The sequence below is a fragment of the Puma concolor genome, chromosome D1, assembly GCF_028749965.1.
Source record: "Puma concolor isolate L17-30 chromosome D1, mPumCon1.1.hap2, whole genome shotgun sequence".
NCBI lineage: Eukaryota > Metazoa > Chordata > Mammalia > Carnivora > Felidae > Puma > Puma concolor.
In genome coordinates this window covers 1,458,369-1,480,857 of record NC_141676.1, presented here as the reverse complement: position 1 = coordinate 1,480,857, position 22,489 = coordinate 1,458,369, and the positions used below count along the sequence as shown (strand labels likewise).

The 22,489-nt window shown below is 64.0% G+C and overlaps 1 protein-coding gene across 3 annotated transcripts; it reads right to left on the bottom strand.

Annotated features, from left to right (window-relative positions):
• Positions 1–342: 342 nt before the first annotated feature.
• Positions 343–16,610, bottom strand: TSPAN32 (tetraspanin 32). 3 transcript variants are annotated; one of them, XM_025915616.2, is made up of 9 exons: positions 16,519–16,610; positions 15,886–16,000; positions 14,996–15,093; positions 10,828–10,902; positions 7,217–7,318; positions 6,682–6,768; positions 4,993–5,076; positions 4,609–4,700; positions 343–4,072 (listed from the first exon to the last, which is right to left on the bottom strand). In XM_025915616.2, the coding sequence occupies exons 1-9, from the start codon at positions 16,582–16,584 to the stop codon at positions 3,922–3,924; spliced, it is 870 nt and encodes a 289-aa protein (XP_025771401.2). In that variant the 5' UTR covers positions 16,585–16,610; the 3' UTR covers positions 343–3,921. The 3 variants fall into 3 exon arrangements, with proteins under 3 accessions (XP_025771401.2, XP_086532705.1, XP_086532706.1); XM_086676579.1 differs by lacking the exon at positions 16,519–16,610 and adding an exon at positions 16,374–16,493; XM_086676580.1 differs by lacking the exon at positions 4,993–5,076.
• Positions 16,611–22,489: the final 5,879 nt, after the last annotated feature.

Below are 22,489 nucleotides of genomic sequence, written 5' to 3'. Positions count from 1 at the left end.
CATAAGCCACTAGTCACTGCAGGAACACACCTGGGACACTCTCAACACTGCAAAACCAGGGGTTTTAGGGAATGTGTGCCGGGAACTAGACAAAGACCCAATATTCATTTTTTTTTTAATTTTTTTTTTCAACGTTTATTTATTTTTGGGACAGAGAGAGACAGAGCATGAACGGGGGAGGGGCAGAGAGAGAGGGAGACACAGAATCGGAAACAGGCTCCAGGCTCCGAGCCATCAGCCCAGAGCCCGACGCGGGGCTCGAACTCACGGACCGCGAGATCGTGACCTGGCTGAAGTCGGACGCTTAACCGACTGCGCCACCCAGGCGCCCCCCAATATTCATTTTTAATGACATCACCGGCCACTCCTTGGCCTTTGGCCGCATCCTTTACAGCAAAATGATCATAAAAGTCCAAAGCACGCGACTACACTTGGTCCGGCTGCTGTCCCGCCTCTCCTGTGGCTCCCGTGGCTCCCGTGGCACTGCGCTGGGAGGCAGCGTCATCTCCTGCTGCACGGCCGTCATTACATAGTCGTTTCAGTCCCCTCGCCTCAGCTGCTACCGTTCTGTTTGTGCCCTTTGGAAGGGACCTGAGCCCGGCCTCCTTCTGGCCAGGGTGGGGAATGCCTGCCCTCCGAGCACCGCTGTCCCCATGAGGACCGGGCTGCCGGGCCACTGAGGCTGTTCCCGGCACACCCGGCCCGCTCTGCACGGCAGCCCCGCCCCTGCTCCGTCCACTCTGCCCCCGGAGCACTCGGGGACACCTGCCTGTGGCTCCGTCTCCTTCCAAGCCTGGAAGGCGTCCTTCCGGTAGGCATTGACGGGTCCTACTCCAGCTCCCACGGGGCCCAGCAGCAGGCACATCTCCGTCCCCTGTCTCTCTGGACACAGGGCCAGGCTGCTGGCCACTGCCCATGAGTCCACAGAAACCAAAGGCAGGGGGTCCTCCCACCTGTCCCATTCTTCCCTCGCAGCTGGGCAGGCCGCCGGCGGGTCAGCCCTTGGGGCGGGGCCCTGTCACCTCCCTCCACCGGCACCCGGACTTCCGAACAGGACAGCCCAGCAGCTCCGGGGTCACGGGCACAGGGCAGCGTCCCAGGGTCATTGCTCGAGGGGTACGGTTGTGTGCTCGCTGTCTGACGGTGGCGGGTGGAGGCCACCTCCCGGCGGACCCCGCATCCGCCCCCAGGACCCCATCCTGGAGAAGACACCTCACCGACCTCCTGCTCTCTCCAGCTGTTGGCGACCCTCTCCCAGGCCAACTGCGGCCTCACCGTGGGTTTGGGCGCCACAGCGCATGGGGCTCCCGTGTCAAGGAGGCCTGGGGACTCCTCACCTCAGGGAGGGTGGAGCCCAGCCACCCGGCCTTCCCCTCGGTCTTTATCTTGATCAGGCGCCTCAACGTGGCCCCCAGACTTCCAGGTCTGGTTTCTCCTAGTGACCTCTGTCTTCCTGTTTCTTTCACCCCACCCGCCAAGCTGGGACAGAGAGGCCAGACTTGCTGGGGACACTGCACTGGTGGGTCACCAGCCCATTGCTTGGGCCCTCCCAGCCTTGATGGTGCTATATTAAGGCCTTGGTTTTGCCCCCACACCCGCTTGCTTGCTTGCTTGCTTACTTGCTTTCTTTTTCTTTCTCTTTCTTTCTTTCTTTTTTCTTTCTTCCTTCCTTTTTTCTTTTTCTCTTTCTCTCTTCTTTCTTCATTCCTTTTTTCTTTTTCTCTCTCTTCTTTCTTTTCTTCCTTCCTTTTCTCTTCCTTCCTTTTTTCTTTGTTTCTTTCTTTCTTCCTTCCTTTTTTCTTTTTCTTTCTCTTCTTTCTTTCTTTTCTTCCTTCCTTTTTTCTTCCTTCCTTTTTTCTTTCTTTCCTTCTTTTTCTTTCTTTTTTTCTTCCTTCCTTTTTTTGTCTTTCTTCTTTTTCTTTTTTCTTTCTTTCTTCCTTCCTTTTTTCTTTTTCTCTTTCTCTCTTCTTTCTTTTCTTCCTTCCTTTTTTCTTTCTTTCTTTCTCTTTCTTTTTTTCTTTCTTTTTCTTTCTTTTTTTCTTCTTTCCTTTCTTCTCTTTCTTCTTTCTCTCTTTCTTTTTTCTTTCTTCTCTCTTTCTTCCTTCCTTTTTTTTTCTCTTTCTCTCTTCTTTCTTTTCTTCCTTCCTTTTCTCTTCCTTTTTTCTTTCTTTTTTTCTTTCTTTCTTTTTCTATGTTTATTTATTTTTGAGAGACGGAGCACAAGTGGGGGAGGGGAAGAGAGAGAGGGAGACCCAGAATCCCAAGCAGGCTCCAGGCTCTGAGCTGTCAGCACAAAGCCCAATGTGGGGCTCAAACCCCCAAATGGTGGGATCATGACCTGAGCCAAAGTCAGACGCTTAACGGACAAGCCCCCCAGGTGCCCCAGCTGTTCTCTTAATAACCGTCTGGAGATTCCCTCCCTGCTGAGTTCCGTGTTTGTAGAGCTTAACTACATCCCCTATCTTCTTTCCCTCTTTCCCCCACTGCTGTGCAGAGGACACCTCGCTGGTTGTGATCTTTCAAACACATTCTGCAGGGCACCTGGGGGGCTCAGGTGGTTGAACGTCCGGCTCTTTGTTTCGGCTCAGATCGTGGTCTCGCGGTCTGTGAGTTCAAGCCCCGTGTCGGGCTCTGCACTGCTAGGGCAGAACCCGTTTGGGAGTCTCCCTCTCTCCCTCTCTCTGCCCGTCCCCGGCTCTCTCTCTCAAAAATAAATAAACTTGAAAAATTATAAAATATGTTTTGTAAGCTGTAGAGTGACAGACTGACCAGAGCAGGTCTAGAGGACAAATGCACATGGCCGGAGACCCTGGGCTGTCCCCGAATGCAGGACCCAGGAGACTCTGGGGTCAAGCTCTTCCACTGGAGGAGGGCCACCGGCTATACATGAGGTGGGAACACGCTTGCCTCCGGAAGCATGCGTGCGTGGGCGTGCGAGGGGAAACGCAAGAGGAGGACGGTGGGGGGTGTGGCCACGTGTCCACTGTCTTGCCTGCCCGTCCTGTCACAAAGGGTTCTTCCCTTTTGGAGGACCCTCCTTTGCTGGTCTTGGTGGCGGCAGGCCTGACCTCCCCAGAAGGGGGTTAAACGGCCCCGACATTCCTCTCTCCTTGGTCAGCTCTGCCGGGGCCTCGGCCTGGGCTGGGCCAATCCGGGTTCCACCTGGGACTTCCGATTTCGAGCAGAGAGTGAACACCCTCAGGGACGGTTGGAGAGAACGGACAGAGGTAGCTTGGGTGTCCAGCGGGAGCAGCCTGGAAACTGGACCGTCTACGGAGCCCTCCTGCACACACCCCACAAGTCTCGCCTTCGGCCCTGGCACCTGTGAACACCCCACCGGAAGTGTGGGGTTTCTGCCAGAGACACGAGGTTCCCAGTGGGCCTTCTGCAGCCACAGGAACCCTTGCAAGTGAGCTCCCCGGCCAGGGGCAAGGGGAAGTCAGAGGTCTCAGCACAAGAGGACGGGCCTGCCTCGCCGGCTCGGACGTGAAAGCCTTGCATGAGAAGGAACGGAGGTGGTCCGCTGACGGCTGGCAAGGAGGGGGCCCTCGGTCCTCCAGCCGCACGGACCTGTGTCCAGCCAGCAGCCGGACTGAGCCTGGAAGTAGGGTCCCCCGGAGCCGGCGGCCAGTGGGGCGCCCGGCCAGGCTCGGCCCTGGGCTCTGACCTCGTGAGACTAAGCAGACTGCCCAAACCTGCCCCGTGGCTTCTCTGCTCCGACCACTTCCCAGTCTGTTCCGGAGGAGTCAGTGAGTGACCCCGGTCCCCTTGTCTGCTGAAACAGAGCTGGCCTCCTCCTCTCCTTCCCCGTCCCTCCGTGCTGCGGCAGAAAACACGTCGCACCCTCCTCGTAAGGCTCGTGTTCAGGCCCGCTCGGGCTCTGTGGGCCGACAGGTGGCAGGGCAGGTGGTTGAAGCAGCGTCAGCTGTCCTGGAGGAACTGAGGGCCCCCTGAGGGTCTGCTCGCACGCAGGCGGCCATCGAGAACGTCCGCTTCCATCGGGTGCTGGAGTGCGGGCCCCCCCGGGGAGCGTCTGAAGAAGCTGGGCTCCTGGGGCCGGCAGTCACGGGCTCTAAGAAGCAGAGGGGACTGTGAGGCTGTTCTAGAATGCACCAGGCCCCGGGCAGGACGGGAAGGCCGGGGCAGAGCGGCGGGGTTGGTGAACACCAGGAGGGCCTTCTTGGCCGCTGAGCCTGGGTCCTCCCTGCTCCTGGTGCACGGGGAGCCCTGGGGCTCCCCAGGATCACAGGTCTTGGCCTGGGACTAGTGCGGGGCCCCAGAAGCATCTATCTCTCGGTGCTGGTGGAGACAGCACTTGTGAGGTCGGGTCTCGGTGAGGAGTGGGGTGAAGAGAGGGGCGTCTCTGGGGGGCTGGTCTGGCAGCTCTCCAGCTGTCCCCCTCCCTCCACATGGCCAGCCACCCCCAAAGCACCCGCCTTAGAGGACTGGGCTACTGGTCCGGGGGTCCCAGCGGCCGGGGGCAGTAGAGACATCCCGGGAGTGGGGAGGGGCAGTGCTCTCCGGCCAGTGAGCACCCAGACGCCTCCACCTGCCGCCGTCTGCACTCGGGGGGGTGAGGTGGGGGCAGGTGGGCGGGTTGGGACCTACCTCCGGCTTAGGGTGTACTTGCCCCTGCGGTCCAAGCTGCAGCCAGAGCGAAAGGCGAACCAGAGAAAGGAGCTGAGCAGCACGGCATACACCTGGGGGGGTGGGGGTGGCGTCAGCACAGGCACCGGCGGCTCCAGTGGGGCGCGCACTGCCTCCCTAGAAGGGTCTGGGCTCTGCGGGGCTCCCGCCCGTCTCGGGAGGTGGGCACCGTCACCCCCCAGACTGCGTCCCTGGGGTCAGCAGCGTCCTCTCTGGCTCGCCGGTGTTCCCCCAGACCGGAGATGCTGGCCTGGGGCTGCCCAGTCTGCCCTTCCGTCGGGGTGGGGGTCCTGTGGATGCAGGGGCAGGCGGTGGGGGAGGGGTGCCGAGGGAGGGCGAGTGTACCGTGGAGGCCAGGCCGATGCCAGTGAGGGTGGAGGCGATGTTTCCATAGGTCCTCAGGAAGCTCCTGACCCCCACCAAGCAGTCCTGAGCAGAGACAGCTCGTAAGGCGCCTGCCCTGACTGCCCCTCCCCTGCCCGGGGTCGAGGCCCGCCCCCCCCCCCCGCAAGGCAGAGACCCGCAGTGCCCACTGAAGGCGAATGCTGGGGTGATGGGAAGTCGGTGGGGCCTGGGGGCTCTGGGGAATGGCGTCACAAACAGGTGAAAAACGGACGGACAGAGCAGACCTCTGTGGGGACTAGAGGTCGCTGCCCCAGGGTCCAGCGCGTGCCTTTCTTAGGCGTCCCCTGAGCAGCCTGTGCTGGGTCATGCATCTGGCTGCTGTGGGCAGGCTGGCTCTCCCTCACTCCCTGGCCCAGGGCTGGGTGCAGAGCATCAGTGAGGGGAGGGGTGGGGGTGCTGGCCAACAAGAGGGGCAGAGAAAGCACTGGGGGAGAGGCCTGGGGTCCTGGGCATCCCCATCCAGTGCTTCCCCAGGGCACGGCTGCCGCAGAGGCTCTGCCTCCAGAAAAGGGAGGTGACCGACCCATCTCTGAAGCACTCAGATGGCGGCATTTGGGTCTGGGGAAGATGTTGGCATTTGGGGCGGCTGCAGAAAGGAAGCACATTCGGGATGTTGCTCTGAAGGCTGGGATGGGGGAGGGGAGGCTGGCTTGCCGTCTGTCTGTGCATCTATCTGCTCCCATGTTCGCTGGGCCCTGGGCCGCGGGACTGACTTCAGCTGGCTGGGAGGTTGGGACCTCTGGCTCCCAGGGCAGCTGGAAATGGTCCCAGGAGCTTGGGCCGCGACGCTGCAGCCTGGCCTGGGTGCCCCGGGGGGAGGGGGGTGGGGGGAATGGCCCCTGATCAGCCCCTACTCCCCCTGTGGCTGCTCCTCTTGGAAGGCAGGCTGGGGGCCAGACCACCGTCAGGGACTCCACCCCAGCCCCTCCAGCGCCCTCTCCCGGGGTGGCTCCAGCGCCTACCCCCACCCCCTGAGGCCTTTACAGTGGGGACCCCGCCATTCTGGAAGGTCGCCAAGCGGCCTGTGGCCCAGCTTTGCAGACGGGCGCCTGAAGCCTCTTCCTGGGTGGCAGAAAGCCCCCTGCCAGCCCTGCTGGGCCCTCCTTTGCCCTCGCCCCTCCCCTGCACGCCGCCCTCCCTCCCCTGCTGGGCCCGGAGCCCTAGCAACCTCCTGTCTGTTTCTTGGAGGACGGCCAGGAGCCTCTGGCCCACAGATAGGGGTGGGTTTGTTTCCCGGACATGGGGGAGGGGAGCAGGGAAGGCGGTGGGTTGGAGGAGGGCTGGTGGGGTGGTCGGAGGGAGGGCCACGTCCCTCTCTGGGGAGCAAGGGACTTCCCAGCCTCTGTCGCCGAGGCCCTTGGGCGGGCTGACTGGGGCCAGGCTGTTCCTTCCCTCCGCGAATGCACTTCCGGCTCCTTCCGGAGGAGCCCCCTCCAGATCACTGTCTGTCTTCCACCTCCCTCTATGCTTCTGGAGGCTTCCGAGGGCAGGCCTGGCCTTGGGGAGCCCCGAGCTGAAACTGCGTGAGGCAGTGGAGGCGTGAACGGAGCCTGGGGCCGAGTCCAGCCCTCACTGCTGCCTCCAGGAGCCCGGGGAGGGAGAGCCCAGGGTCCCGGCTGTCCTCCTCACCTTTCTGGTGGCCTCCTCTCCCGGACACAGACTGACCTCCGTGCCCCCCAGGAGGCCGAAAGGAGAGTTCTTCCCACAGCACAGGAACTGCAAGAACACGGCGGGGGGAGAGGTCCCCTAAGGGTCAGCTACAAGTGGTCACCACGGCCGCCTGCCCGGGACGGCTCACATGCCCAGCTGGGCCTCTCGGGCTAGGACCCTGTGGCCACCTTGCTTGATATGCTGTGTTATCGCCACCTTGAAATTCTTCATTTTTTGACAAGAAGCCTTTTTAGTTTTGCTTCGGGCCCCCCAAATTAGGTGGCCAGCCCTGCCCGGGTCAGAGGGAGAAGACGAGAGGTCTTTGTACCCCCCGTCCCCACGACCGAGAGGGCGTTGGTGGCCCGTGTCCTGGGACCCCCTGCTCAGCATCTGGCCCCGGCTGGCTGACTCTGGGAGGGCACCCTGTACCCATTTTCGGGGTTGCAATCCACCTGGGGAGGCCGAGTGTCCCGGAGCCGCCCAACGAGGAGGAGGCCACCCCCCACACGCTCACCGTGTCCTGAATGGCCACCAGCTGCTGCCGCAGGGTGACGGACGAGCCCCTCACTGCCTGGTCATACACCAGATCGTAGGTGTCTAACACGGCATCCTCCACCTGCACCGAGAGCATCGCGGGAAGGCCTCTGTGCCGGAGAAGCCCCTTCCCTATGACGGACACAGCTCCCCAAAGGCGGGCCTGCCCCCACGTGCCTTCCAAACAGTCCCCTCCTCCTTCCAGCAGGCAGAGCTCCCTGAGGTCTCCTGGGAGGCTGGTCACAGCAGTCCCCGAGGCTTCAGCTGGGGGGATCTTTCCCCACAGGAAGGGCCACCAATGCCACAGTCCCGCTCTGGGGGCAGGGGTCTTGCATAAGCCAGAGCCCTGAGCCGCGGTCACCTCCGGCTCTGACCTTTTGGAGCATAGAAGGCCTGGCCGAGGGAAGTGGCCACCCTACTTCTGTTGATCTGGAAATGGGGGTGGGACAGGGAAGGCTGGCAGCCAGGCCTGGACAGAGAAGCCTGGGAGGACCCTCTGCCAGGAGCTCAGCTCCCCCCTGATGGTCTAGGTCTCTCCCCAGAACCACGTGGTGGGTTCTGTAAAGCCAGGCAGCCGGGCTCCAGGGAAGAAGCCTGGGCATCCAGGGCTGGCTCTGAGCAGACAAGGCAGATAACGGAGAAGGAAGGTGTGGACAGGGGCCTGGCCCGGTTCTGTCTTCACCTCGCACCCAGTGTCACCCAGACCTCACTGCCTCCATCTTCCTAAGCACCTGTTCTGCAGACCTAAATGCCCACCTGTTGCCAAATGAGTCCTTTGAAGACAAACGGGAATCTCACCACCTTTAGGAAGCCTTCCCTGACCGCCCTGGGGTCGATGGTCTCCTGGCGTGGGCCAGGCTTCTTTGAGCTCCCCTGTCCTGTGATGCCTCCTGTCCCTTCCTAGAGACCCTGAGCCCTCCCCTGCCCTCTCTCCACCCTGTGCTGTTGTCACACTGACAGCTGGGACACGATGGCTGCTCAGGGCTGTCCCCAAGGCTGGGGGTAAACAGATGACCCAGCATGACCCACATGCTCCCCGGAAAGGGTGGCTGTCCTGCTGGCAGCCTGGAGGACCGGGGTAGGCAGGCCACAGAGGGTCTCTTGGCCAGCCATGTCCAAAGCCCCTGTGCCTCAACAGGAGCCAGAGGGACGTTCATCAACCCCTCCGCACCCACTCCTGGCACTAAGGGACCCTCCCATTGAGACTCTGCACTGCAAGCCATCCCAAACTGGGTCAGCTGGTTTCCAGCCAATCGCTGGGAGGTGGGCAGTGCACTGGGCTAGAGGGCAGGCGTCAGGCTGGCCAGCACCGCAGTAGGGCCTGGCTGGTGGCCCTCTCTCTGCCTCTGTCTCTAGGTATAAAACGAGGGGAGACCATGAAGCCACTGTGTCCCCATGGGAGGGCGTCCCTGTGAATCTGGGGGCCTGGGAGAGTGGGCCTGGGGTCAGCGGGCAAGTGGCTGACTCAAGGAGGCCAGCTCGGACCGCCCTCCTGGTTGCATCACCCCCACTAGGGCCCAGGGAGTAGCCGGGTGGCCCACGGCCGGCTCTCGCGATTGCAATCTTGGCGTAGGAAGAATATGTGCTGACCGGGGTCTGTCCCCAGAACCCCAGAAGCAGGAGGCACGGGCCCCGGCTTCAGGCAAAGCCACGCCCCTCACCCAAGACCCCGGGGCCTAGCAGTGGGGGCCCAGCTGGACCCTCCCCACAGGCCTCGGCATCTGTCCCCGTTACTGGGTTTGGGGGTGCTCTGGGAGCCTGAGGCCTTGTTTCTCTGTGACAAAACTGGAGTGCACCTGGTGGTCTCGGATGCCTCTGTGCTTCCTGCCAGGGTCCCTCCTCCTTGAGCCTGACCTCCAGGACCCCAGGGGGGCCCCCTAGGATGGGTTTGGAAACACAGGGGTGGAGGGGATCTTGGGGTCTCTGGATCCGTACCCCCCAGACAGTGCTCCTCTCAGATTCCCACCTGGTCACAGGGTGGTGACCCCAAATGATGCTGGGGGGGTGGTGCACTGTCTAGGGTAAACCCCAGGCAGAGAGGGGCAAAGAGGCATTGACTCAGGGCAATGTGCCCTGGAAGGTGACCCCTGGGCCTGAGTACCTCCTCTATAGAGCAAGGCCATGACCATCAAACCTGGCCCGGTGATCCGGCCTCCTCCATCCGAGGAGCATGTGAGGGAGAAAGGAAGAAGCCAGGACCAGAGAGGGTCAGCACAAACCTAAAAGCACACAGTATAAGCCAGGCCCAGTCTCCTGACCCAGCTGCCCCTGGGGGCCTCTGCTTCTGGGGGCCCGGCCAAAAGAGACCCTGGGGCCACTGGGACTCAGACACACAGGCAAGAAGTCCTGGCTTGTCACCTGCTGCCTGCACAGTGTTTTGCCAGAAACCGAGTACATTCTAGCCAGACTGGCCTCGGTTTGCCTGGGCTGGTCCTTTGGGAGCACACGGAGGAACTGAGGCCCAGCGGAGAAGGGATCACAGAAAGTCAGGGCAGACAGGGTCTATGCAGCAGAACTCTCCCAACCCTGTCTGCAGTCCCACCTGCTGGCCCCTTGACTTCTCAGCCTGCTCCAGAGACCCCACCTGGGTCTAGGCTCTCATGGGTGAAGGTTGGGCCCAAGGGCCATCAGGATCTTGTCAACCGCTGGGGACTGCGGACGGCCTGTCTCTTGTCCCTTTGGCCTCAGCCAGGGAGCAGCTGGGCTAGGGGCTTGGACCCCTGGGCCTCCCTCTCTGAGCCTCTAGGGTACCCGTTTCCTCTGCCCAGACGGGGGGCCTGCCTTGCCCCCCAGCCCTGCTCTGGGAGGGGGCCAGCCCCACTCCCCAGGCAGGCTCTCAGCTCCGTCTCAGGGCTCTGGATTCAGACAGAATTTCTGCAGGGCCAGGCTGTCCTGGCCCCTGTGCCCGAGGCGCTGCCCCCAAGCTGTGGTCTGGCCTCGGTCCCTTGGGTCAGCACCCAGGCCTGCGGGCTTTGAGCCTGGCTCATGTATGCTCTCTGGGGACTTTGGCCCTGAGGACTGAGTTATCCCAGAGCTGGGGCCTCCCCCCGGCCCCCAAATCAGGACAGGGCCCCCTCTCACACCCTGAGTCCATCCACACTGTGCTGAGATAGCAAGCACACAGAGGACAGCAGCTGACGGGCGGAGGGGTGACAGACATGGGAACCACCTCCCGTGGGGGTCCACCCCCCACGGGCATCACCGCCCCGATCACCACCAACACGGAAGCCCTGGGGAAGAGCCCACCCCGAAGTGCCACCAGGAGGACAGCCCTGCCCTTCCGTGGCCCCCTGGCTGCCCCTGCTCCAGGGCTGAAGGGTGGCTGTCATCTGGGGATAAGGCCTGGACACCGGCAGGGCTTCTGGGCCAGTTTCCGGAACACGGACCTGTCTAGTCAGTCCCTCAGGTCAGCCGGCCGCCCCTCCCCCGCACCTCACCCCCTTTCCAACTCCTGACCCCCCAGGCCTGGGGGGCTTCCGAGGCCTGTCCCAGCCTTCAGGTCCCAGTCCCCCCCAGAGTGGACTTTACCTGGCTCAGGTACCCCCTGCTGTGTGATGCTTGGGGGTGGGGGGGGTGCGGGCAGGCACTCACCTGGGCAGGGTTGTGGAATCTCCAGAAGGCCACCTGCACCAGGATGCAGAACGCCAGGGCAAAACACAGGAAGCCCTGGGGCGGAAGAGACGAGGGTCACCCTGTGCGGCCCGACCGGCCACCTCGAGGCTGGGCCTGGGCCCCCTAGTGCATGGGGTGCACACGCAGGCCGAGGAAGAGACCTGGGCTGCGGGCACACTGTTCCCAGCCCTTCTGGCTTGTTTGCGAATTCTTCCCCTATTGGTCATTCTGGCTCGCGGGGGCCCTTCCGTGGCAGCGCCACGTCCCCCCAACCCCAGGGAAGGAGGCAGTCCCCTGGATGATGGGAGCCCCCACCCAGTGGGGCTGCTTCCGGGGGCGGGCGCTGGGCTGAGATGCGGATCTGGGAGAAGGGTCCAGTGAGTGGAGCACAGGGGTGGGGGGTGGGGGCTTCTGCAGGCGCACAGCAGGGACTGTTCATTTCTTTTTGCTTTCTGGAACGTGCCTCTGGGTCAAGCCCCAGCCTCTGCAGCTGGGCTTCTGTGGTTCTGGCCGGAAGGAGCTAGGGCAGGTGGGGCACCCCCAGGTAGGGGGAGTCTGGGCAGAGGTCCGCCTCCTGTCTTCACCCCCTGGGACCCCAGCGTTGGAGGAGAGGGAGTTCTCTGGGGGGAATGTCTTTCCATCATCAGTGCCCCCACGGTGCCCTCCTCTCTCTGGCTCGGGGGTCTGGAACTGTTGAGCCCCCCGCTGGCAGAGGCCGGGGAGTATTATGGGCCCCTCCCCGGAGAAGTGCGCATGACCCGAGCTTTTGTGGGCAGCTTCAGAAGGTCACCCGAGACTAGAAACCCTGGCTCACATGCCGCCCCGGGGATGTCACCCCCACTGCAGCTTGACCGGTCACCTGCGTGCCGGTGACCCTCAGACCTGGGACTCCGGCCAGGTCTCCTAGAGCTCTGGGCAGTTCGGCTGGCTGCTGACCACACAGCCTAGGTGTCCAGAGGCCCGCTGTGTGTGCCTCACCTCCCCGCCGCGCTGGCTTTGTGAGGGCACCGCCGCCCCGTGCCACGGGGGACAGTCCTCCCGGGACTGTCTACAGCCTGGGGCAGACTGTGGCCGGGTTCTCCCCACCCAGCCACTGCCTCGCTAAGGATGACACCCAGGAGGATCGATGACCAGTGGAATCGAGAGATGCCTGCAGACACAGACACATGGACACTGGCTGGGCGGGGCCGGGACAGAGAAACGGTCCGTGCCAGGGGCCTCCACCAGGTGCCGGGAGAGAGCAGGCCATGCCCACCAGTCCCCAAACTTGGTAGGAGCACTGGGACCTCTGGCTCTGCCCTGGGGTGTGTGGTGGGGGGCGGGGGGGGGGGGCAGCAGGCAGCCCCCTGTCTTCCCCTGCTGCCTCCTGCCTGCCTGTCCTAGAGATGGCTCCACCTTCCTCCCCCTCCTCCTCCTTCTCTTCCCCCTCCTCCTCTTCCCTCCTGCCTCTCCTCCCTCTCCGCTTCCTCCCTATCCCTCCTCCTCCCTTCTGCCTCTTCCTCCTCCTCCCTCTCCCCCTTCCCCTCCTCCTCCTCCACATCCCTCTTCCTCCCCTTCTTCCTCCTCCTCCCCCTCCTCCCCCTCCCCCTCCTCCCCCTCCTCCTCCCTCTCCTCCTCCTCCCCCTCCTCCTCCTCTTCCTCCTCCTGTTCCCCCTCCTCCCTGACTGGCTGAGGGCCTCCTTCTCCATCTGGAAACCATCGCTCAACACTGCCTCCCAGGATGGGGGCCCTGAGCCAGCTCAGGAGACCAGCATTTTCCAGAAATCGCTTCGCTCCTCAGGAGAGAGCACGCCACCTCCCTCCCTCCACTCGCCCGCCTGCAGGGAGGGCCTCTGGCGGCCCCAGGCCCACCTCACCTCCCCAAGGGCCTGCACAGCCTGGAGCCGCTGGGTGCGGCCGGCCCAGCGCCAGCATTTGCTTTCTCCTTCTAAATAAAAACCACGAATAAATCAGCCGCCCTTTGGGCTCCGCTCATTTCCTGCTGAGAGGCCCGCGTGGGGCGAGGCTGGAGGAGGTGGGAGCGGGAAGGGGTGGGCGGGGGACAGTCGGGAAGGGTCCCCCCGCTGGCCAGTCCGTCCACACGCGCTGCTCGGCGTGTGCAGACGCACGGCCGGCCGCGCCAGACACCGCGGCGCACGAAGGTGCACGCGCAGGGGCGGCTCCCTGGCGCGGGCCCTCGCGGGCATCGGGCCGGGCGCCCAGGGAGGGGGCGGGGTGCCGCAGGCGGCTGTCGGCTCAATCCCGGTGCCCCTGCCCCCTGCCCACAGGCCAGAGCGGAAGGCGCCCCGGAGCATCTGGACCAGGAAGAGCCGCCGCGGGCTGGGGATGCCCGGATCCGGTGCCCGGAGCGCGAACTGCGGGAATGGGAGCACCTCCCGCCTCCCGAAGCTTTACCGCTTCGACCGGCACCACGGCGCCCCCTGGCGGCCGAGGCTGCCGCCCCGGCGAGGGCCTCTCCGGGCGGGCGTGCGGCCTCGTTCTCCAGCCTCGCCCCGCTGGCAGGCCCCCAGCCTTAGGGCTCCGCTCGGGGGCGGGGGGCAGTCCACCCGCCTGTCAGTTCCCTGAGCCGGGCCTTAGGGCTCCTGGTCACACAGACGGACGGCCCTGCCAGTGCCCCAGTGCCCCCTCACTCCTGCCCGGCCTACCAGCCAGCGGGGAGCCGGTGCCCTTGAGCCCCCCGAGACTGCAGCTTTAGGAGAGGCCTGTGTCCCTACAAACCAGGAGTCATTCCCCAAACATTTGCTGACACGGGCTGGGTGGAGAACCCTGCCAGCCCTCGGCGAGCCCCGGGGTGGCTGGCTCCCTGGCTGGTGACCCCATGAACAGCTCTCAGGGTAGGGGTGGGGTCTGCAGGAGGAGAGGGCTGGAGGCAGGAGGGGGGGGGGGGTCTCCTAGGGGGTAGAGGGAGGCCTGGGGGACCCAAGGGGCTGCAGGGAGCCTGCCCTGCGGGCAGCGGAAGGGGCTCCCGGTGTCCAAAGGCTCTGTGTCTGTTTCTTTGCTGCGCCCCGGTTACTCTGTAACTGTGTAGCCCCCCCCAACCCCACCCCGCCCTTGCATCTGAATAAACAAAGAAGCCACATTCTCACTCCAAGGGGGAGGCAAGAAACTTCGTCATCCTCCAGCTTTGGTCCTAGGCCCCAAGCACGTGAGAACGTCTCAGCAGAAGCGAACATCATTTTCCGGGACGTCAGCTGCAGACAAACCTGGGAGGCACCGGCGTGGGCGCCCCCTCCCCCTCGGTGATGCTCACCTTTGACCAGACCCTACCCTGGAGTCCCGAAGAAACACGTACCCCGGACCCCTTTGCCAAATCAAACCTGAGTGACGGAGGGACTTTCTCTCTGTCCTTTCTGAGTCTCCCCGTCTCCCTCCATCTTCTCTGTCACTGACCCTGATATTCAATAAACTTTTCACTTCCTCCCGCTCGCCTGTGACTTCTGTCCTGTGAGAAGCGGACGGCCCTCCTGGCTGGTTCTGCGGGACCCCCTCAGGGTCCTTGGGCCTGGCCTGCCTTTGTCAACTGGACTCTGTGCTGGGCCTGTAGGGAGTCCCGGAAGGGGCCCAGGCTGGGGGGGCATGTGCTGGTGGCGGCGGTGGGGGGGAGCAGGTGAGAGCCCAGGGTCCCTTAGGAGAGGAGGGTTCGCACCAGAGGGGGCAGGACGGACGGGTCTGGGGAGGCAGGGATGGGGACAAGGGGCCGCTGCTCTGGAGTCAGATAGAGCCTCCCCACGGCTGCAAGGGAACAGTGTGGGCTCCAGGCCGCCTTGGGGCACCGCACGAGCCCTGACTTGCAGTGATCTGGCCACCAGAGGGGTGGGGGGGGCCATATCCCTGCCTCCCCGCGTGTCCTCGTAACAGGAAATGGAAGCCGGTTCCCAGAGCCTCCAGCATGATGCAACCAGACCTCCCCAGGCCTTTGGCAATGGCTTCCAGGCCTGGGAGGGCCGACTCTGCCCCCCTGGATGACGGAGTAAAGGAGGCCTGGCAGAGGGGCCCTGGTTGGCCCCGGTGGATGGGGGTCCCAGCTGGCGCACAGCCTTGGGACCTCTGTCTCTGTTGCGACACTGTGAGGGGTGCTCCCAGCCCTCCCCGCTCTTGATCCCGCCCCAGGGGCTGGGGGGCTGAGGGAGGGGCAGCGAGAACTCACCCCAGCCATGAGGCCTCCGGCCTCCCTCACGGTGGCTACAGCACCCAGCACGGCGCCCAGGGTCAGGAGCCCAGCCAGGCTGATGCTGGTGCAGAAGGCTGGGTGGGGAGAGAGAGGAGGAGGTTAGGGGTGTCCCGGACGGGGGTCCGGAGTGCACAGGGCTTGTGTCGGAAATCCGACCCAAGGGTACACTTGGGGGGTGGACTTCTGGGAGCTCTGAACAGGTCCACACGCCCCCTCAGGCAGGACGTCCCGCCCACCACCCACTCCCTCTCCTCCCAATGCTCAGAAGGCCAGAGGGAAGGAGGAGACCCGAGGCCCCGCCCCCCACTTCTGCTTCTGCAGTCGCCCGCCCGGGCTATCTCGGAAGCCACCAGGCAAGAGCGGGGTGTCTTATCGGTCCAGGCTCAAGACCCAGGCTTCCTGCTCCAGGATTCCGGCTTCAGGGTAAAAACTGGGGCCTAAGGGGCAGGAGGCCTGGGGCTGGGACCACGGCCCGATCCTGTGGGCCTCAGTCTCCCCCACGGTTGCCTTCCTTGGCGTCCTGTGCTCTTGCCTGAGACCAAGCCCCCAGAGTGCATCCAGGTCCGGGCCCCTTTGTCCTGGAGCAACGCCTCCAGGACACGAGGCCATCTGGATGCCATGTGATAGTCTCGCTTGTCCCCAGGCCCCCAAGGGAGGGCGGGAGACCTAGGGAGAGGCAGAGGCTGTGTCCCGGGCCCTGGCTCTGCCCAGTGGAGAAGGACCCCGGGGTGACCCTCTCTACCTCTCTACCCTGACCCACTGCCTGGCCCAGCCTGGCTCCACTAGGAGGCCCTCACCCCAGCCCAGGATGCCCCCCATGGCCTTTGCACCTGCAGCCTCCCCCACCCCGACAGGACCTCACTTACCCCAGCGGCGTGTGGCCTCATAGGGGGTCCTGTCTGAGGATGCGCGGCCGACGACAGCAAAGTGTGTCCCTAGGTAGTTGACAGCTGCCATGGCGGCCATAGAAAGGCCCAGTAGCTGGGGGTGGGGCAGACCCGCAGTGTTGGGGCAGGGCTGGGCGCAGAACGGGGCCCCATAGAGCAGGGTCTGGGTGTCCTGGGTCCACTGGCCAACCTCCCTCAGCTTCATGGTCTCACTCGGGACAGGCTCATCTTGTCCCAGGCACCACGTTGCACACACAGATGCACCAACAACACACTCACTCCCCACCCTCCCCCACCACACACATTCCTTTTCCAGCCACCGAAAGGACCCAGAACCTTGGGTCATTCTGTCTGCACAGTGGAGGATGGGCCCACCCCACCCCAGCAGCCCCCTCTCCCTGCCCCCTGCCCCCTCTGACTTGCGCTGCCTGGCTAGGCCCCCAGGGGCGTCCTGTCCCCACAGTCACCTGCCAGGAGTCTGCCACCAGGGGCTCCAAGTGCATGTCCCAGGGGCAGGATAGGGACAGCAGGGCTGGGTGTGGGGGAACCACAGTCCTAGAGGTCCGATAACGTGTCCCGCCCCCCACCCTTCCCACCTGACCAGCCTGTTACCAAGACAAAGGAGCTGGTGACCAGCAGCTGGCACTTGGCCACCCTGACTCGACTCCAGGACTGCATGGTGGCCTCCTCCGGTCCCTTCTCCTCTTCCCTCCTTCCCTCCTCCGCCCCTCCCCGCCCACTGTGGTTTCCAGCTGGGCAGGGGCCTCTGACCACATCTGCCCGCCCAGGAGGTAGGTTGCGTCCTGCGTGTCTCTGTGTTTGTCAACACACCCAGAGAACTGAGCCTCTGGCTGCCCCAGAGGACACAAAGGCAGCAGGGGCGGGGTGGTGAGGCCAGCTCCTGCCACCCCTGCTGCCCTCCAGCACTGACCCGAGGCACCAGGACCCCTGGAGGGATTCGGGGCCTCCCCCGAAGAGTGTGGCCTTGTTCTCCGTGTGGCCGCAGAACACATCCTGAGGGGAGGTGGGTGAGCAGAGAAGGTGCCTGGGTAGGGGGTGAGCTTCCTGTCCTGGGAGCATACAAGTGGAATCCTGCCCCAGGCTCGATTCTGGGAGGAATGTGGGAGGCAGGATCTAACGCGAACATCAGGATTGGTGTGCCATCTTACGAAACACCATTTGAAATGTTCTGTGACGACAAAATATTTGGAAAGGGAATTTGACTTTCAACGCCTTCGTGGCACAAAGGGGTGATTTGGAGCAGAGCCATCTTGGGGGCACCGGGGAGGACCGGGGCCCTGGTGCCACGCACCCGGCTGGGAGGCCCAGGGAGGCTTTGTCCAAACCCGAGTCTGTAATTGGATGATTCAAACCTGAGGGTGAGGCAGGGCCACAAACTCACGTGGGGCTGTGTCCCCCGGGGGGGCGCGTGGTGAAGCCACTGTTTGGGGTCCAATCTTGGCCGGTTTGTACCACTCAGCCGCTGTTGTGCTCCTCGGGGAGGCAGGCTGTCTGGGCAGAGCAGGGGGCTCACCTCCGTGCTGGAACGGCTCCCTTCTGGTGTCTCTCGTGTGGGGTCCCCCCTGGACCCTGGGGACCTCAGCAGGGGAGGGGGTGCCCCTGAGAGCTGCAGGCGAGGTCACCCCCTTGGCCTTCTGGAAACCAGCGTTTCTGGCCATCTCCTCCCACCCGCTGCAAAGAACAGGGGCAGCCGGGAGGCCTCCCCCATCCCGGTGCCCCCAGACCCTCCACTCTGGTCCCAGCAGTACCCCCCGGGTCTGCAGGGACACAGGGGCGTCTCTGATGCCTGTGGCACCGCTCCAGATGGAGCCCAGGCGTGAGCCAGGAGGCGGCAGGAGTGGGGGTGCAGGATCCCGGGTGCCTCAGGGTGCCGGCCGTGGGGACTGGCCAGCTTGACGCTCTCTTGGCGGAGACGAGCCGCTCACTGCCGTCACTTCTCTCCAACTTTGGTGAGAGACACGGCGCCTGGCAGCCTCTCGGGAGGCAGTGAGGTGACCCTGCCTGCAGCCAGACCCCCAGGTGCCTCCGTGCTCAGTTTGGAGAAAGGCTTTCGGAGCCGGGCCTGGGTTCCTGGCCTTCAGACACTTGCCCGTCTCCTCCGGGCACCTGGGGCGGCCACGACCTCCAGGAGCCGTGAGGGGGCCTAAAGCAGCAGGCCGATTCCCGAGGGGTGGCCCGGTGGGACGCTGCCCGGCCTGCGTCCCTCAGACCCCGTCCTGACGGTGGCCCCATCGCGAGCCAGCCCCGGCCTTCCTCCTGCTTTCTTTTCTTTTTTAAAAAATTTTTTTTTCAACGTTTATTTATTTTTGGGACAGAGAGAGACAGAGCATGAACGGGGGAGGGGCAGAGAGAGAGGGAGACACAGAATCGGAAACAGGCTCCAGGATCTGAGCCATCAGCCCAGAGCCTGACGCGGGGCTCGAACTCACGGACCGCGAGATTGTGACCTGGCTGAAGTCGGACGCTTAACAGACTGCGCCACCCAGGCGCCCCGCCCCTGCTTTCTTTTCCACGGAAGACGCTGGGCGTGTGTGGGAGCACGTGCACACATGTGTGCATATGTGCGTTATATGTTATTTACTGGCCGGCGACCTCCTTTTTCCTTCCTCCTCCGCGACCTCATCTAATAATTAATCGGGTCATTGGAAACTGTCATAGGAGCTGACTGAAAGTGCCCCCAGTGGCCAAGGCTGGGACAGCAAAGACCCGGCTCGGCGACGTGGAGCTGGACGATAGCCCCATAACCCACCCCGTCGCAGACACCCGGGCGCCCACACTGGGCAGGTGGCCCCTGGAGGAACGGGAGATGAGACCAGGACACCCGCCGGCCTGGAGAAGCCCAGGTGTGGCTGTCACAGCGACGTCCTTCCGGAGACCACAGCCTGGCCGCACCTGACGCACAGCTCCGCCAGGTGAGCCGGGCCAGCATCGCGGGGACGAGGCAGGTGGGGAGCAAGAGCCCGGACGTGATGGGGTGGGAAGGGCGCGTCACCCTGTGGCCCTCCCCCCAAACCCACAACCCCGCCTGACCGTGACACACACACCAGACAGACCCCAACTGGGACGCGCCCCACGATGTGGCTGACCTGTCCCCCTCGGAACTGTCCGGGGCGTCAAAAACTGTCAGAAACCTGAGGACCAAGTGTCCCGCGGTGCCCTGGGTGAGAATCGGGGATGGAAGCAGGACGGCGGGGAAAGACAAGAACTCTGCGTAGAGTGTGGACCTTTAGTTAACAATAATGGGTCAGCAGCCATTGATTCGTTGTGACAGATGTCCCAGACCCACGTCAGATGTTGGTGCCAGGGGACAGCGGGCGTAGGGGGTGCTCGAACTCTCTGCACGACCTCGGCAACGTTTCTGTAAACCTAAAGCTGTCCTACAATAGCTTTTATTTAGAGGCGTGGTTATGTCCAGAACCCCAGTCTCACAGCACCGGGCGGTGGGGGGGGGGGGGGGGGGCGCAGTGGTGCTGGTTCTGCCTGTTCACTCACTGAGCCGTGAGCTCTTCTCCCCCCGCTTACCCACCCCCAGTCCATTAGCTGCTCATCCACCAAGACTGTCGCCTGTTCGGTGACGGCACCTGCCCACCTGCCTGAACACTCGTGCACTCACCTGCCCACCTGCCCACCTGTCCACGTGGGACCCGCACAGCCCCAGGAGCCCCTCTTCCCCCAGGAGGGCCCACCCCAGGCTGGCAGGGCACACGTTGGCCTGGTCTGGCAGCGGCCGAGCCACACCCAGGCTCGGGGCTCCGCGCCCTGCTCCATCCCCCGCCCCGAGATTCTGGGACAGAGCTTGTCCTGCCCATGAAGGGGTGGGGTAGGGCCCATGGAGGGCTGCACCCCTGCACACACGCAGAGGGGGTCGAAGGGTGCCTCCACCTCACGGCAAACATTTCCAGCCCACTCCTGGAATTTATTTAACCCGCCGTGAAAGAGTGCCCGATGACGAAACGGTGCCAAGCACTCACTGTCAGCGCTGCGTGGCTCCGGGGCATATCCACACCCCCGCCGGGGGCCCGGAGCCACTCAGGCTGCAGACCCCACGCCCCAGGGGGTCCCTCCGACAGGCCCTCCGTCTCCCAAGGCAGGCCGGGGTCGGGGTGGAGCCAACAGCCGAGTGAGGAAGGGGACAGGAGAGGCCTTCGCACTCAGGCGGTGAGCTCCGTGCCCGCATCCTGCCGACTGAATGCTCTGCCCCCGGGTTCGCAGCCGAAGCCCGGGCCTCAGGGTGGTGGTTAGGGTGAGTGAGGGCGTGAGGGTGGCGACCGCGATGGGATGGGTGCCCCCACCCCCCGCCCTGGCGAGGACCCGCAGGGAAGGGCCCTTGTGTGCACACAGGAAGGGGGGCTCCCCAGGAACCGCGTGCAGGGGCCCCGGCCTCGGGCTCGCAGCCTCCAGAACCTTGAGGATAAACGTCTGAGGTTGCAGGCCACACCTGTGGTGTCGCGGTGCGAAGGCCGTGGCAGGCCATCACACGTGCACCTCGTGTTTACGGAGCACCTCCGAGCCAGCTCTGGGGAATCCAGTGAGGGAAGCAGATGTGGCCACCGGCCTCGGGGGGCCCATCCGGAGCGGGGAGGTGGGGAGGCCTGGGGAAGGCTCAGGTCGGGCAGGGGTGAGGGGGGGTGGACCCGGGTCCTGGGGGCAGAGGCAGAGGCGTGTGGGGAGGCGGTGAGGAAAAGAGAGGGAGCGGTCACCAGCCGGCAGGAGCTCCGTCCGGTCGTCGCCTGCCTATAGGACACACAGTCTGGAAATGCTGGGGCCCGTCCAGGTGGCAGGAGGGATGGGGGACGAGAGGCGGGAGGCAGAGGTGCTGGAGGCCTGGGTGGGGGCAGGCAGCCGAGACCCCACTCTGAATGCCCCCCCCACCCCGCCGGCGTGCGGCCTGGTGGCTGCAGAGGTGACCCAGGACCAGCTCTGGCCGATCACAGTGGCCCTCCCCGCCCCCAATGGTGGGCCTTGGGGTTGGATATGTGACCCTTAAGGGCCACTCTCTGGGTCAGGAGCTGCAAAGTGGGGCCCCCAGTGGTGCCTTCCCTGCCTCGCGGAGCCACGTAAGGCTGAACCCCAGGATGAGGGGAGCTAGGGACCCCCAGGCCTGTCCCACCCCAAGGACCCAGCTGACCCTGGGCAGCACATGCTACATCGGCTGAGGGCTGCCGTTCGCACAGGCCGGCATGAAGCGAGGTCTGAACGGGGTGTGGTGGATCCAGACCACAGCAGACGGAGGGGGGTGGGCACCGAGTCAGGAAGCATGGAGGAGGGCTGTGGGGGCTGGGGGACGGCCACACTGCTGATGATGCAGGTAGGGGTGGCCCGGCTGGAAGGCCCTGGAGCCCTTGCAGGCCTGTGATGGGGACCCATGATCTCAGCTACTGGACCGTGTGTCCCAGAATCAACCTGGAAGGACAGGAGCACGTGACAAGCTCTGGGTCAAGCGGGCAAACGTCCCACCTGAATCCCGACAAGAGAGACGCCCGCCCCCCTCCCCCCTCCGCCCCCCCTCCTCCCGCCTCCCTCCCCCCACTCCGCCCCGGGTCAGCTCCGAGACCAGGGCCAGTTCACGGCCCCAGACCCCGTGCTTGGAGGGAGGACCCCAGGCACGGCTGCACACGTCCGCTGGCCACCTTGTCCCCGCCTTCCGCAAAGGACCTGCGGCGTTTACCAGGGCGACGGTGCCCCAGGGGAGGGGGGGGGAAAGAAGCAGGCTCTGGGGGGCACGGGGCCCTGGCTCTGGTCTGACCCCGATTCCCAGAGGCCCCAGACGTCCCTGTAACCAGCAGTCGGGGCTCACGGGGGCCCACAGACTTCTAGCCCAGGGCCACCTCGCACTGGGGCCAGCGGGTTCCCCCCCCCCCCGGTGCGCGGCCTCCTCTCCAGCTCCCGGAAGCGTAATGGGAGTTGACATGCTCGGCAGCTGGCAGCTCCCCACGTGGGCTCCCCGACTGTGCAGGGAGGGCCGTCGTGGCGGGACAGGCCCAGGGGAGCCTCCGGAACCACGTGGCCCCAGGACGAGAGTCCACGCACAGCAACGCCGAGTTCCCGGGGGCCGTGTAGACGCTGAGCCTCCACCCAGGACTTGAAGGCCGTGGGCGGTGATTCCCGGCATGCCCCCATCCCCCTTGCCGGCCGGGGCCCATGCGGGAGGCAGGAGGGTCCTGGAGGGCGGTGACGGACCACACCAGCCCTTCCGGGCACGGCTGATGGCTGGAGCCGATCAAACACCCCGTGACAGCCATGGATCTGGTAAAGGCTTTTAAAAAAATAATAATTATTTGTAAGATTTTATTTTTAAGTAATCTCTCCACCCAACGTGGGGCTTGAACTCACAACCCCAAGATGGAGAGTCACAACTCCACTGACTGAGCCAGCCAGGCGTCCCCCAAAAATAGATTTTAGTTTTTAAGCAGCTTTGGGTTTACAGATATCGGACAGAGAGTTCGGAGACACGGCCTCCCTCCCCACACAGCGCGTCCCTCGTTACTAATATCTTGCATTCGTTGGGGACACGGTTGCAATCGATGAGCCAATATTGAGGCGTTACTATTGTCGGAAGCCC

Coding starts and splice junctions, on each gene's coding strand:
- TSPAN32 (XM_025915616.2), bottom strand. CDS start 16,584: ATGCAGTCCTGGAGTCGAGTCAGGGTGGCCAAGTGCCAGCTGCTGGTC. Junction 16,001..16,518: donor TCACCAGCTCCTTTGTCTTG/GTAACAGGCTGG, acceptor CCCCACCCCCAG/CTACTGGGCCTTTCTATGGC. Junction 15,094..15,885: donor TGAGGCCACACGCCGCTGGG/GTAAGTGAGGTC, acceptor CTCCCCACCCAG/CCTTCTGCACCAGCATCAGC.